Below are 17,430 nucleotides of genomic sequence, written 5' to 3' on the forward strand. Positions count from 1 at the left end.
CTATTGATGAACATTTGTGTTCACTTAATGTGTTAGTGAGGCTAGTAGTGGTAAACGCGACTGGTTGTGGGTTCGATCCCCATTCGAGAAAATGAGTTTATTTAAATTTATATTTCCATTTCTTCGCTCTGATGTCTAGGCAAAGTGCGGCGTTCAGTTCCGCCACCCAGCACATAACGCCTCCAGAATTCGGCGGAAAGTGGAGTGTCTTAACATTAGGTTCCTTCTGCCAATTCTGCTGTGTGGAGGATACAGCGTGAAGTTTTAATGTGTAACGAAAGAAACATGATAAATGTGTCTCTAATGTCAATAAAACGAGGAAGTCTTATTTATTCTCCGTCCGTCTCTAATCCTAATATGAAAAGGCCTACTTTTCAAAGAGAAAGTGAACCCTGTGGAATATAATATGCTTAGTTGTAGATATTGTAGTTGTTTGTACGCTTGCGTTCGTTGATGTCTAACGTAGGATGTGACGTTTTTTTAATAAATAAAAAAATCGTTTATCCCCTATATATTTTTCATACATTTGTATAACGATTTTTTAATGTTTTCATTTTTTTTAATATAATAAAATACAGCATGATGTCATATCAATTGATTGATTTTATTAATTTGTATCGTATTCTAATTTGTCTGCTAGAGTATGAATATGGAATGGCGTTTATAAATGCCACACGAGTAATGGGTTACCGGTTACGGTTACGAAAACGATATAGAGAACAAAGCGCGGACGTTATACGATTTTCGGCCATCCGTTTATACTTTGCTTATAAGGCTTCGTCGAAGTAATGGCGTACGGGCTCGCAGTAGAGCGTAGAGCGTCGTCTCTCTCTCTCTCGCGGTCGGTCACTCGCGCACGCGCAGCCGACGTCACCGCAGCCAGCCAATTGACCGGTATATAGTCAACCTTCAGTTTTTCTTTTATTTATAACTCGCTTTGGCTGTATAAGTTATGCCTCATTTAGGTTGTTCGAGTAACTTGCCTTTATTTTTGTTGTAAGTAAAAATGGGTGGGCATATTGTTTCGTTTCATGTCTTTTACATAATTTATAATTTTCTTTATTATAATTGTTTGTAGGTTGCACAAATAAGTTCGTTTATGCTAGTTAATTAAAATAAACGCAAAAATATTGCACAATAAAGTAGTATTACAACCTCTTTCAAATGATCTAAGATTTATTTGTTTTACTACTTTTGATGTTATATATATTTATAATAGACACATTCATATATTATACGTACTTACGTCGCTAATGGTTAAAACATTCAGGCAAGTCACTCGCCCGTTTCGTGAGCGTAAAGGCAGCACTATGCGGTTTAATGAACGAATCGTGATGGCGGCGGCGCGCGGCGCGGGCTCGGCGCGCAGTCGGCCTCGAGCTCTAGGCGGCGCGCGCGCACTGTACCGCCGCACCCGCACCCGTGAGGGGACGCATGACTCACACCCAATCCCAACATGAACGAGTACGTGGAGTACGACTGGAGGCTGCGCCAGCTGCAGAATGAGCGCCTTTGTGACGTGTCCAGGAAGAGGCTCACTGACGGAGACCGCCAGCGCGCCCTGGCCGGCCTCAAAGACGCCGTTGATTCAAGTCTCAACTTGGCCCTTCGCGACAAAAGCCGATGTCAAGACGACAATTTTCTACGGCGGTTTTTGTACGCGCGTAAACACGATGTACAACAAAGTTTTGAATTGTTAGTTCGTTATCATCAACATCGTCGAGAGCATCCGGAGCTGTGGGCGTCCGCGGACGGCGGGGTTCTGCGAGCTCTGGCCGATGGTCTGCCGGGCGTGTTGGCGCAACGAGACCGGCTCGGCCGCTGCGTGCTTATCATGTTTGCCTCTAATTGGACCCCGCATGCCTGCCCGCTCCTGTCAGTGTTCAGAGCCTTGCTTCTCACGTTGGAGCGGACCCTCGCCGAGTCACAGAATCAAGCCAATGGATATGTTATTATTGTTGATTGGACTGAGTTCACATTCAAACAATCGTGTAGTTTACAAGCGAAAATATTGAAAATGATGATAGATTGCTTGCAGGATTGTATGCCAGTGAGATTTAAAAGTATACATTTTATAGGCCAACCGTGGTATGTAGAGACAGCGCTCGCAGTAATTAAGCCGTATCTAAAAGCGAAGACACGGGAACGAATAGTGCTTCATGGAAATAATCTATCCACTTTACATGACTCACTACCGCTAGACATTTTACCTGCGGAGTTGGGTGGCGAAGGACCTTCCTATAATTCGGAGCGTTGGTTACAAGAGTTCTGCCGTTGCGAAAACATAGATCCGAAGCCGATACCGATAGTAACCAATACAGCCCCACCTGCTGATAACGATCTTCCCGCTGCCAAACTTGATAAAGCCTATAAACAAAAAGATAGTGCGAACTTTTCATTTCACGGAAACGAGAAAGGTGCTAAATCTGAATTACTTCGGGACAAAGATTGAATGTATTGTGTTGTTCCAACATGGACGCAATGGACAGCGACGTTCGGCCGCCATCAGGGCGTGTCGAGGCGTTCCATGCTATGTGCATGCATTTTGTGATATCATGTGAATTATTTATTGTTTTAAGATCGTTAAATAGATGATGATAATTCAAAAGTGTCAAATAAATGCGATTTTTAATTATAATAATAAGTTTCGTAAGGACGCAGAAAATTATTAAAAGCGACAGAGATTGTAACTGCAACCCAATTATAATGTAGACCTCGCTGTTCTTTCAAATTATGTATGAGTCAGCTTAATTTCGCAAGCGAACTGGCTCATCCCCTTCAATGGTACTGTTATGTTTTGGCTTTGTGATAATTATTTTCAGATATTTGCGCGTGGATATAATTCCCTCTCAAGTCTGAGATCGATCTTGAGATGCCGTTTTCATTTCTAGATATGTCATTTATAAATGGAAACGCCATTATAAGGTTGATCTCAGACTTGAGAGTAGTTTGTAAATAACAACTTATATTTTTTTTAGTTACTATAAATAAGACAAGAGCAAATGAAAAATCATGACGAATAAAAGTGATTTTATTTTTTAAGTAATTTACATACAAATATCCTACTTTTTTTTTCTAATGTAAACAATGCTTTGACTGATTTCAAATTTCAATAACCCTTAGATAATAATATGCTTTCATAATTTCCGCGAGGCTTATAACGCATTTATTATTTAAGATTAAGTTTTTTTTTTCTCACATGTAAAATATTTATTATAATCTATATTAATTAGTATTGTAATAGGACTATCACGGTGCATGATTGAAGGCAGTATTATAATATTAATAATATGAAAATTTACTTAAACCCCATTTAATTAATTCTTATTGTATTTATTTACATTTAGCTCTCATCCTGTAAATGCTCTCTTTTTGACGTGAAATTAATTAACTTTAAATATAAATATTCTGGATAATATTGCTTCATTTTTTTTGTATGTAAGTAATGACGGAACCTGTGTACCTTACTTTAATATTTTTGATATATGTATATTTAAAATATAAACTTGCTAATGTTGATCTGATATTATCAATTTAATAAATATATTGGATATAAGACCTACTTATTGTTTCAATTATAATGTAGGTATTGTTTTACCGAACAATTACGTAACGAATTATATTGAAAGTAAACAATGGTAGTTCATTTTGCCAAGAATGAAATTTAAAATGTACAATTTTTTATGATTAAATGCAATAAAGAATAATTATTTATTAATCTACATATCGACAGGTAACAAGTCGGGGTACGAGCGTTTGACTGTTAACACGACTGGTTGTGGGGTCAATTCCCAGTCGTGGAAATTAAATATTTATTTAGATTTATATTTTCATTTTTTCGCTCTGGTGTTTGTTGGTGTGATTGACTGTGGCTTTGAGTTGGCGAAATTCGGCGGAAAATGAGAAACGGAGAGTGTTATCTCTAGGTTCAGTCTGCCCTGCTGTTTGCGGGATACAGCGTGTAGCTGATGTTATTTTAACATATTATGGACCTTTATAGCCCGATAGTTAAATCATTAAAGAAATTAACTTTGACAAACTATTATCTAACTTTACCTTAAGATAATATGTTCAATAACATTAAAATCATCTCCAATTATAAGTAATTGTTATTATTATTGTACGACATTCATTTATTCGTAAAACATATTCTACTTTCCCTAAATATTTAACGTATTTAAACTGTTACAGCCTGTTCTGTTAACATACTTAATAACTAATTAACGTTTAATCTAAGCATACATTTACATTAGATTATACTTTTCCTTAATGACATTAAAAAAATAAATACAGCGTGATTCGGCAAGAAATCTTGCTTACTAGAAAAAAATCTTTATCTATCTATCTCTAAATTATCCAGAAAAATTACAGCTTAAATATGCTCCAGAGTTCCGTGGAAAGTGAGGAACGGAAGTAGTAGGTCTAAGTCCTTTCTGTCTATCCTGCTAAGTGCGTGATATAGCGTGAAGCAAAAAAGTGTTTACATTATATTTAGTGCCGCGTCACACTCGTTTACCAACTCATTTTTAAACTAGTGCTCGCTTAACGATTTATTTACAAAATCATATTAAACTAAATCTACGAGTATATGAGTTAAAATTACCGTGTGATGTGCTTCAAAATGGCATCGTTTAATTTCTACCATAAATAAGAATTTATAGCAATTTTCCTTTTACGACGCTAATAACAATAGTTCTTTGAATGACATATTTATTGTTGCGCAAAAAGTCAGTTGCAGGCGTTGCAGGCGTTGCAGCTCAGTTTACGATGCGCGGGAGACAATGGACAGTGCCAGTGTTGTTCTTGTTAGGGCCACCATGCTGTTAAGCTTTTGTAAACAAAATAAAATGAAATTGTTGCTTCGAGTCGTAAAAATATAATAGATGACTTTTGCATTGTGTTAGTATTTGCTTAGTATTTTTTTTAGGAGGCCAGTCATGGCGCTGGAGAACAAGCGGGTTACTGTAATTGCGACAGGTTATGGGTTTGATTCTCATTCGAGGAAATGAAATATTAATATTTTCATTTCTTCACTCTGGTATCGAGACAAAGCACGGTAAGTTCTACCGTCCAATACGCAATGTCCCTAGAATTCGGCGAAAAGTGAACAGCAGAATGTCTTAACACTAGGCTCTCTCTCTCTGCCTTTCCTGCTACATGCGGGATACAGGAAAATAATTATTTTTTTAACAAATACATACCGACTTGCATTGCTCTTATGCATTCAGACATGACTAGTTAGTGGGGCGTCTCGCTCGAGTAACTCTCAGTATGAGTAAGATCAGTGCGATTTCATCTTCCTTATTACATTAGCACTTGACCTAATTACTAACGATACTATTTGTTTTCTATACGTCTTGTTAATTTAGAAACGCTCATATAAATTTACGGTTTCAAATTTTAGGGAATTCGATAAAAAATAAATTTGATAGTGGAGGTTTTAAATGTCTGTACTATATCGATATTGTTAGCTTTTATAAATACCCAAATATATATAGTGACTTTGTTTTCTCAGAAGTCTCCAGTCGCTGCCAGAATTCAAGATGTTGCGTGAAAAGTGGCATAAATGACAGAGTTTTTTCTCACCAGTTACTAAAACGAAAATAGTTTAAATATAGGTTATAATCCAAGAGTCGTTAATTGTAATAACATAGAGGTTAATAACATATTCTCAAAGACTCGAAAGATTTTTCTTCTTGTTTTGTCATTACTATTTTTTCGTAGCTTCACACTGTATCCCGCACACAGGAGAGACACAGACAGGAGAGTTTTTTATTTAATTATACTAAAGTCCCATTCATTATAAAAATGCTGTACGTCCTACACGCACCTCATGTGAGTCACGAGGCACGTTTCCGCCGCGCGCCCAGCGGAAGGCACCTACCTATCGACACTCGACACTTATTATTTTAATCCGCACAGCCTTGTAATGACCCGCTAATGTTATTCAATACGAATATTGATTAAAAGTCACTTAGTTTTTTGGTCTCCGGAAAGATAGCTGCAAATTTTTATAAATATTTTAAATTCTTATCTAATTTCTAAGTGTTTAAATTCCTAGGTCTAATGATTATGGGAAAAAAACTTATGAAACAGGTATTTCATACATATTTACTATTTATTATGTACCCATAGAAGATGTACTTGAAGAAATATTATAAAAAATATATAGGTTCTATTATATTTATACAATCGTCATTTGTACAGGGAAAACATTACTTATTTTACATATGGAAAGGCAGCATTGTGTTTACCAACAAGTAATTAAACTTTAATTTATAGTTTTACGCCGCATAGCAGAGTAGGCAGGAACCTGGGAACCTAGAGTTAACACACTTCCGTTTTCTATTTTTCACTGAATTCTGGAGGCATAGCGTGTTGAATGGCGAAACTCAACGCCGCCCTTCCGACGAAGGCAAGAAGAAACACCAGAACGAAGAAATGATAATATTAAACATTTCATCTAAACAACTGGCCTCTATAAGTAGGAAAATGCTGTAATTAATCAATACTGAGAAAGGTCTGTCAGGTAAAACAAAAACTTTTATCTTTTCTTTTGAAAAAATCAAATATTATCAGTGTAAACAAAAAGTAAATAAAATCGTAGTTTTATAGGTGGCTTAGGTAGTAAAAAGAAATAAATGTAGTGTAACCAACTCATAAAATTTTACAATGATTGTAAAAGAATACACTAGGTGTTCAATATTTGTGTTTTTTTCAGCATCACGCTCTATCCCGCACACAGCATCGTAAGCAGAGGGAACCTAGTGTTAAGACACTCCGTTCCCGACTCTCTGCCGAATTCTGCAGGCATTGCGTGTTGAGTGGCAGAACGCGACGGCGCACTTTGCCTCGACACCAGAGCGAAGAAATGGAAATATAAACGTAAATAAATATTTTATTCCGTCGAGTGGGCATCGAATCCACAATCGTCGCGTTACTGTCACACCTTTGTGCTGCTGCTCTTCGAGGTCAGACACGAATTTGTGCTAGATTTCGATAACTTAATTAATTCGTATAGTCATTAATGTCGTTTGAAAATTATAAAAGCATCAAAAACAGTTACGGGCTATCAACCTACGCCCTACATATATAATATAGTGAACGGGGCGATCAGACCCGGAAAATCTGGTAGAGCAGCAGGTGGTCGTCCGAACAGATGCATTCTTGTAAATTACCATAGTTAAACTTAATTTACTGACATTTAAAATATATACCAATGTTTATTTAAATTAACTGACGTACCTATATTATTTTAATAAATGTTTTACAATATTTCAATGTATTCAAAGCGAAATATTCAATCAATGAGTTTATTTTTTTTTTCAGGGTCACGCTGTTTGACCAATATAACAGGGTAGGAGGGAACCTAGAGTTAAGACATCGTTCGCCACTTTCCGCCGAATTTTTCGAGACATTGCGTGATGAGTGGCGGTATTCAATGTTGTGTTTTTGCTTTGGTACCAGAGCGAAGAAATGAAAATATTAATAAATAATAGTTCATTTCTCGGAGTGGGGCTCGAATTTACAACCGTCGCTTACAGTCACGCCTTTGTGCCCATTCTACATAATTGTTATTATAGAATCTTAAACTTAATTGTTATACTTTTTTAATTATTTAGGCATAAAATATGTTTTTTTAAGTTAACAATATAAAGGATTTTATAAATCTTGGATTCTGATTGCGTAAGAAGAACAAATATGAACTGGTTTGTGGTCAAACTGTAAGACATATCGAATTATAAACAGTACCACAAAATATCATATTAACGAAGCCTAACTGTATAAGCTAAACAGATACTTTAGTTATAAGTCTTATGTAATACTAAAACTTAAATTGATCTTTTTTTACAGAGCCCTTACACATACTTCGGTACCTGTATAAGAAAAGACGAGTCTTTTCGTACATATTGTACATATTATGTTAATAAAAAAAATAAACTCAAATAAAGTAACCGAATCGAAAATATTATTAAAAATAAATATTTCATGAATATATTATAATCATAATATGAATATTTATTAAATAATATTTATTTAATTGGCATAGCAGATAGTGTTATACCTACATACAACAAATAAATTTATTTATGCTATTACATCCATATTGTTCTTTTATATAATAAGGAGTTTCACATGGATTTTTGTCTTAAATATAGCAATAGTAAATTCTAATATGACCGCTGACTCATCTTATGTAGAGTTGTCGATAAAATCGACGATTTATTAACATAAAGATATAGAGGTCGGAGGCCTTTGTTATTCTCTTTAATTATTAAATTACTAATAATTATTTAAATTTAATTAAGTAATTATTATCACCTTCGCCTCTCTCCTCTCTATTGAGAAGATACATTGCATACACAACCTAACGCACTCGGTTTTACCAGACAAGAAAAGTAAAAAAGATACATGTAATCTCTCTCTCTCTGAGGGTGAAACTGCAAAAAATGATGACATTGTTACGAAAAGAATTGTCATTTTAAAATGGCGATATATTTTGCAAGGACTAAGTAGAATCGCCAGTATATATTATATATATTTACATGACTTTTCTTATGTATTCACAACTTCACAAGGCCTTTGCCTTATGTACAGGTTCTATGTACAGGTTCAAGGTGGCTCAAGTACGTGACAACAATCATACTGTGGTTACAATAGATCGTTTCTCGAATAAATAACATATTACTCTCGGTAACTATCGATTTATCAATTTAGAATAAAAAAGACCGTCATGGCGCAGTGGCTTTAACGCGACGGTTGTGGGTTCGATCCCCACTCGAGGAAGTGAAATATTTATTTACGTTTATATTTCCATTTCTTTGTAATGTTCGGAGGTCAGAAGGGGCCTTGAAAATAACAACTGCACAGCGTCACGATATATTTATAATATTTATTACTAAGAACACTTCAGCGAGGAAGAGCTTAACTAGAACTGATGTTACAAAGAGGTTGAGGACTATTTATAATCAAACTAGAATGCTACAGTTTGGGAAAAGTAAAAAATTGGTCAAAACAAAATCATTAGATAAGTCCTCAAATATAAACAATCCATTAGAGTCGTTAGACTATCCTGGCAAACAATCATTACTAATGAATTCTAATTTATTTTCGATTACAAATATACTTATATCTATGTAACAAACACAATATAAAATTATATAGAAATATGAAACATTACATCTTCGCTCTGGTGTCGAGGAAAAGCGCGGCGTTGAGTTCTGCCACTCAACACGCAATGCCTCCAGAATTCGGCAGAAAATGGAGAACAGAATGTCTTAACACTAGGTTCCCTCTGCTTACCTCTGATAAACGTAATAATAATTGACTTCTTTTAAATTGAGAAAACATATTCTCAAATAAATTATAATTTGTAAAAGCGTTTCAATCTTAAAAATATTCAATCACTGGCCACTGGAACTCAATCTTTAGTTTTAGGAATTTTAAAGAATGCTTAAAGATTCAGTTATCTTCAACATTAAAATGAGTAACGTTAATTTAAACCCGTTTTGTGTGACGTTTCCGTCTTTCTTCGAACAGTCATAATAAGACTTGGTGATACACCTCTTTCTTTGTCCAATTTCGATAAGATAAATCGGTTTCGTTAAAGATATGATTCATCAGACAAAAGGAGAATGCACACCACACCCACGTGGTCATGCGGAAAAGAACATATACCTACCTACCTTTGTTAAAGTTTATTAGTCGAATAAAAATGAGACTGATCGTAAAAACTGGGAACACATTGTGGGAGTATTGGAACTGTCGTTAAATACGACTTGTATTTTTGTTTTCTTTATAATTTTAAATTTAAATCTAATTTTCTGCTACGATCTAAATTTGAGGCCGTCATGGCGCAACGGCACAAAGGTGTGACTGTAACACGATGGTTGTGGATTCGAACCCCACTCGAGAAAATGAAATATTTATTTAAATTTATTTCTTTTATAATTTATACATTTCTTCGCTCTGGTATCGAGGCAAAGAGCGGCGAAAAGAAGTGAGGAACGGAGTGTCTTAACACTAGGTTTCCTCTGCCTACTCTGCTGTCTGCAGCGTGAAGCTGATCAAAAAAAATCAAAATTAAAATAACCAATAAAAATTATTGTCAACATATAATTATATGCAAGTATTTGGTATATTAAATATTTGGCTATAATTTGATATGCTATAAATAATATACCAGATTAAGATAGAAAAATTAAAAATACACTTAGAAACTTAAACAACTTACTGTTTGTGTCATAAAAATGAATTAAAAATTAAATGGATTATGGATAAAGGTAACTAACTAATTATTAATTTTCGTTGTGTATAACAGTGTGCAAGGCAAATAATAAATAGATGAACATTTTCGAATAAAAATCGAGGTTAAATAAGTTTGTCTATCTATTGTATTTAAGAAATCATAACATTATTAGGTATTTTACTATATTTTTAATTTTTCTTCGCTTAAAGAAAGCAGTCTTTAAAATCAAATTAACCCGGACAACTGAGTACATACTGTAATATCTTCTCAGCTCTCTACAAACACAACATTATCTATATTATCAATGATAATATTTGATAAAAGATTTTTGGAAGATATTTTTAGCACCGGCTTGTCTCGATATCGGATAACTCGCCTAATCTGGCTGATTTTAAAGTAAACTTAATCTAGAACACATGTTACCTTGAAATATTATAAGAACGTAAAATACGTACTTTCTGAGTGATATTTTTTTATGACAATTGCTTCATAATAAGGGTTTTTATGACGAAGTAAAGGCCGGACTCTGACAAGATTTCCTTTTTGTTTCTCTTGTCAATAATAAGAACAATGAATACGTAATTTAAAAATATATTCAATGAATATAAATTTCATATTATTACCATTTATAAAGAGGCCAGTCTAGGCAAAGGGGCACAAGCGTGCGAGTAAACGCGACAGGCTGTGAGTTTGATTCCCACTTGGGAAAATAAAATATATATTTATTCATTTTTTCGCACTGGTAACACACAATTCCTACAGAATTATGCGGAAAGTAGGAAACGAGAATAACGGAGTGTCTTATCATTATGTTCCCATTGTAAAAAAGAAAATTAAGCAAAAATATTTAAGACAAAAACGCGGCAAATAGCTTGTTGTAATAGACTGGGATCCGGCCGTTGAATCCTGCATATACGAGTTTTCTTAATTAAACCTATATTAATGAATAATACATGATTAGTAGAACAGATTACACCTGGGTTGCCTGGAAGAATCCTGCCGCAATCACCTTTAATTACATTTTTTCGTAACTCGTTTTTGGAGAAAATTGCACCAATACGTTTTTTATATGAATCGCACATCATTTGAAAGATAATCTCATAAGGAATTGGAAAATTAAGGGTTGCCAGCTCTCAGTCTGCCGCAAGTCTAGGGTTGCCTGGTTTAAACATGTCACTAAATGTTAATAATTTGCACTCATGTGTTTTTTTAATGAATTATATATCAAATTAAAGCTTATTTTTTTCTGAACACTATAAAACAGGGTTGCCTGGAAAATTCCTGCCGCAAACAGGGGTTGCCAGCGTTTGAAATATTTTATTCCGGTTCCGTTTTAAAGTAAAATATTATATAATAGAAGGTCAATCTTAAAATCAATGTTTATTCTAATTGTTCACCTGTTAAATGATGATTTTAATCATATTAAGTACACGCAGAAAACTATTTATAGATCATAGGGCAGAAGAAATCATCCTTATTTTTCAAGTAAAATAATAATCCATAATATTGAGTCTTCGCAAAATTTATTTTATAAGTAATAATATTTAGTTAAATAACCCTTTTAAAACAACTAAATTATCTAATTAAGTAAATGTTTACAAATATCGATCTACTATAAGGTATTAATTACAACATGTTTCCTTAATATAATGAGAGGTGACAATTATCGCGGATATTTTTTTTATTAATTAAGAAAATGTGGAAAATTACATTTCAATAAACAATCTCTCTCTCTCTTCGCCCTCTGCTTGTTTGATTTGACAACGCCGTCCGTATCCGTAGAAAGAACTATGGCGCCCATCTTTTTGGTACGAATATTTACGTTTTTGCAAAGTAAATGAAAACTATTCAACTAATAAAAACTATTAAAAAATATAGATAAAAAAATGTCGCTAGCAAGAACTTCTCCGTCTATGCTGATAGTTTTTAAGGTATTTAGGTCTGAAAGAGTTGTTCTTATAATTATAATAAAGCGTAATCACTCACTAACGTCCCTAACTTAGTATAATCAAAACTGAGGCAACTCCCACGGCCACAATTGTCTACATTTTATTAAACTATATAATATTCAATATTAAGGTATACTTACGTTTTGCATTAGAAAATAATTAAAAAATACTTCTTTATATTTTTGTTTTAAAACAATGAACTTTTTGTAATACTGTAAATGATAACTGTGCATTGTGTCACTATTTAAAAAAATGTCACTGTATTTAAAATTCATTTTTTGGCGAAACAATAATATAATTTTACACTTTTGGAGAGATTCCTTGTTAAATTCTATCACATTTTCACTCCTGCCGCACAAAAAACACATCTTAATTTTTGTCAAGTAAAAACGTCTTTACTCCAAAACGAAAGGTAAGTAACTAAGTAATATGCTCAAAAACAACTCATTTGGCCATCTGCACTTTCATTGCATTTAGAAACAATACATCTTCGAAAATAATTTTATTGCATTTGGTTTGCTTTGTATCGCGCCGCAAAATGTTTATCTAAAGTAAAAAATAGCCAACTAATTCATATTTGCTGACTCTTGGTCATAAACCGTAAATAGCGTTTATTAGTCGGCATTACTGTCGGATTTTCTTCGAATTTATTTTGCTAACTTAGTTTTGTTTATTATAATTCTATTATATATATTTCTTTCCTATGCAAATTATTAAAAATTGCGTGAGAAAAAATCAAATCAAATCAAATCAAACAAGTAGAGGACGAAGAGAGAGAGAGAGAGAGAGAGTTCATTGAAATGTATTTTTCAATATAATTAATAAAAAAAATATCCGCAATAATGGTCACCCTTCTTTATATTAAGGGAACATGATATATGTATGTATATTAATAGTTTATAGAAGATCGATATTTGTAAACATTTATTTAATTAGATAATTTAATTGTTTCAAAATGGTAATTTAAATTAATAAATAAATATTAGTATTTAGAAAATAGATTTTGCAAAGACTCAATATTATAGATTCATTATTTTACTTGAAAAATAAGGATGATTTCTTCTGCCCTATGATCTATAAATAGTTTTCTGCGTGTACTTAATATGATTAAAATCATCATTTAACAGGTGAACAATTAGAATAAACATTGATTTTAAGATTGACCTTCTATTATATAATATTTTACTTTAAAACGGAACCGGAATAAAATATTTCAAACGCTGGCAACCCCTGTTTGCGGCAGGAATTTTCCAGGCAACCCTGTTTTATAGTGTTCAGAAAAAAATAAGCTTTAATTTGATATATAATTCATTAAAAAAATACATGAGTGCAAATTATTAACATTTAGTGACATGTTTAAACCAGGCAACCCTAGACTTGCGGCAGACTGAGAGCTGGCAACCCTTAATTTTCCAATTCCTTATGAGATTATCTTTCAAATGATGTGCGATTCATATAAAAAACGTATTGGTGCAATTTTCTCCAAAAACGAGTTACGAAAAAATGTAATTAAAGGTGATTGCGGCAGGATTCTTCCAGGCAACCCAGGTGTAATCTGTTCTACTAATCATGTATTATTCATTAATATAGGTTTAATTAAGAAAACTCGTATATGCAGGATTCAACGGCCGGATCTCAGGGTATAAATTGCGTTGCTCTATTCATTCTACGTAAACAATGTTTATAAAATATGCAGGTATATTAAGTTTACTCTATAGAGTAGGTAGTGTATGTATAGTGTAGTGTAATAAGAACAGGTGCAGATTGCAGACTATTCATAATAAAAACAATGGATAATAATTAAAAGCATATTATATATAATATACAATGTGAGATTAAAATTAAAAACTAGCCTTGATTTAACTTTTATTTTATCTTATTTTACCATTTGTGGGCAATTGATTCTTTAATTACTTGATTTATATATATAGCTCTACGAAACGGCTGAGAACATGCTTGTCGTTACAGTAATTAAAACAAGTTAAAAGCAATTTGTAGATTCGAAGACAATTTAAGATAGCATTAGCCGTTATAGCGTAGTTGAGACGACGTTATTTTTGATCAATAGTTACTAATTCACAGTTTAATTTAGGATAATATTTAAAATAACCACTACATACTCCGATCTCCCCGGCAATCACGTCGGGTTCATACTATAAAGATATTGTATTATTGTCGAATCGGAACTAATATTACATTTTTAAAGAAAGTTGACGGCAAGATGTGGATCAAGAATTGGAATATTTTCTAAGATTATTAAATGGATAGAATAGAAAAAAAGACCCTAGTGTTCCAAAAATCATCTTGCTAAAGCCCAACGTGTCGAAGAGAGAGTGAAACACGATTACCAATAGATGTGCCTTTACTATACGCTCTACCAACCATAAAAGTAACATTTCAAAAATGAACACTATTTGTAGATATATCACTGAGAAATGTCAAGGTTTTCGCTGTCTTTCATTCAAGAAATAAAAAGATAAAATCAGCATAATTTACCTAATGGGACAGAAAAAATAAAGTAATCTTATTTATATTACTTCCTTAAACAATATGAATGATTAATATGTCTCAAAACCTGTAACCTATAAGCTATACCTAGCTACAGAATTGCCTGACTCATGGTTGTAGATTCCATTTTTTATTTACCATCTTTATTTAAGCAGTAATCTTACTAAAATAAATTAAAAGTGAACCATACCCTCCGACGTAAATAATTTATTAAGAAAATAAAATATAATAAAAGTGTTAATATGATAATAATAGCAGGGTAGGCAGAGCGAACTTAGTCTTAACACATACTCACACTGCGTTCTCCAGTTTCTGCCGATTTTTTAAAACGCCGGGCTTTTACCTTGGTGCCAGAGCGAAAAAAAATATATTAATAAATAATAATTAATTTCCCCGAGTGGGCATCGAACCCACGATCGTCACGTTACAGCCACACCCTTTTGCCCCTGCATCACGACGGCCTCATAAGATAATATACCTGTATAATATATATAAATATATGTATAATATTTAGAAAATAAATCTTAACTACAAAAGTGAGTCGTTTTACTGGATATTCTAAACATTTGACAAGTAAAATGTAATAAGTGTAGTGCTCCTGTAATTAACTAACGGTGCATACCAGATTGTACCGTTTGCTATAATCGTACATCACTTACTTCACACTGCAGCGCACAATGTAGAGTTAATATCTATTTTGCTAAAGTTTTACATACTTACATACATGTTTAGTAATAAAATCATCAGCATACAGCAGGGTAGGCCGGAACCTAGTGTTAAGTCACTCCGCATTCCACTTTCCATCGAATTTTTCAAGGTATTCCGTGTTGAGTGCCGAAACTTATCGCCGAGTTTTTGATTTAGTGCCAGAGCGAAGAAATTACCATAATATTAATAAATCATTAAGTCATACCCCCGAATGTGGGTCGAATCCACAACCCACAACCATATAATTAATGTATTTTTTTATTTGAACAAAATTTCTTTTCGGGGTTCGATGATGGAAACCTTACTCATAGCGACCCCTGGCAGCCCACGCCTATCGCGCTCTGTTATAGTGTCCACGTGCAACAGAGCGCACTGATAGGGCGTCCCCCAAGAGGAGACGCGCCCCAGTGCGTCCCCGTAGGTGCGATAAGTAGCGACGAATGTGGCATTAAGCATCGCCATCAAACACGTCATAGCTTCATAACTTCGGGAATGTTGGAAGACGATTTTTAGGATGTACAGAGTCAGTTTAGCTGATTGGCAGGCTGAAGAAGAACGCGCTCAGGTGGTTCGGACACGTCGACAGAATGAAAAATAGATAAAAATGGCAAAATAGATTTATGAAGGAAAAGTGAGTAATAAGAATAGCGTTTTAAATTATAAAACATTGCTCTGAGTAATGTTGAAATATTGAACTTCATTTTAAGTGTTTGTATTACATATGTATTATATGTATTACGTATAGGCAGAAGATTACCTGGAACGTGTTAAGATACAACATTCCGCATTAAGACACCATACCGTTCCCCACATTACGACAAAATCTCGAGGACTTGTTGAATGGTGGAACTCATCGCCGCGCTTTTTCTCGTTACTAGAGAGATAAAATGAAAAAAGTCTCAACTGTAAAATTATAAAAAAAGCTTAAATTATAGAAAAAGCTAGCTTAAAAAAATATTAAATGTCTCTTTACCATTTATTGTTCAAAATATACAATCTGTAGCACGTTTTTGCTCGTTTAATTTGGTGACATTTTTTAAATTAGTAAAACATTTTTTTTAAACTTTAAACGTATAAAGTCTACTTAAGAATAGTGAAATAGTAAATAGAAATATATATATTCCGAGAACTTATTTAAAAAATTATACATCTCATAAGCCATTTACACGCTTGTAAACCAAAAATAAGATTTTTCTTTAAAAACTTCAAAGAAAAAGATTATCTTTATCTATAATCTCCAAAATTATTATTTTTTAAAAAACTATTCTTTGAAATTATAAAAATTTTTTTATCTTCTCTATCTCTCTTTTTCTATCTCTTGTGACGGTCCGTAAACGGCTACACTACAATCTCTACGTCTTTGTTCACTAACGTTTGGCTTCCATTTATACGCTTGCAACTACGCTTGTTCCTGACATGCAAGTATGAAAATGCCAAACGTGGATGTAAAAGTTATTTCAGCTTTTATACAATAACGTAATTAAAGAACAGAGCAGAACTAAATTTAATTTTAACATTAAAATATAATGATTAATTGAATTTCTATATTGAAATAAATTTATATATATTTATGAATTTAATGTCTTTAATGACTACCTCAGACGCAAGATGGTTCAGACGCAATGTTTTTTTATACGCCAACGTATAAATACGTTCCAAGCGCCGCAAGCTTTGTTTGATCTGTGTTCAAAAACCGTTCACAAACACTGGTCCAGATCTTTAGCCCTCGCAAGCCATCACCAGCCACAACCTACCCCGAGTGTATAAGTGTAATACTTTACAAGTGAACATAAACGAACGAACGTAAAATATTAATATAGAAAAGAAAGCACATATTTTTATATATATTTACACTGTAGTCATTTTGTTTAATTGTATTGTAAAAATAAGTATTTAAAACGTAAAATATATTTAACATGCGATACGGTACCTTACCTATAGTGTTGTATTTTTTTATAAGGAAAATTATTAATGTATTTTTTGTTATTATTTAGGTAGCACCGACTGTCAATGTCA

The 17,430-nt window shown here is 33.3% G+C and overlaps 1 protein-coding gene across 1 annotated transcript; it reads left to right on the forward strand.

Moving 5' to 3' along the window:
• Positions 1-1,344: 1,344 nt before the first annotated feature.
• LOC146539043 (clavesin-2-like) lies at positions 1,345-3,556 on the forward strand. Its single transcript, XM_085185867.1, has one exon. It carries the CDS (start codon positions 1,457-1,459, stop codon positions 2,450-2,452), a length of 996 nt encoding a protein of 331 aa, XP_085041993.1. The 5' UTR covers positions 1,345-1,456; the 3' UTR covers positions 2,453-3,556.
• The last annotated feature ends 13,874 nt before the right edge of the window (positions 3,557-17,430 follow it).

The sequence above is a fragment of the Heliconius melpomene genome, chromosome 5, assembly GCF_056956725.1.
Source record: "Heliconius melpomene rosina isolate 202511_hmr_F chromosome 5, ASM5695672v1, whole genome shotgun sequence".
NCBI classification, from domain to species: domain Eukaryota; kingdom Metazoa; phylum Arthropoda; class Insecta; order Lepidoptera; family Nymphalidae; genus Heliconius; species Heliconius melpomene.

Excerpts from the sequence above, each read along its gene's own strand:
- LOC146539043 (XM_085185867.1), top strand. The coding sequence starts at position 1,457 with ATGAACGAGTACGTGGAGTACGACTGGAGGCTGCGCCAGCTGCAGAAT.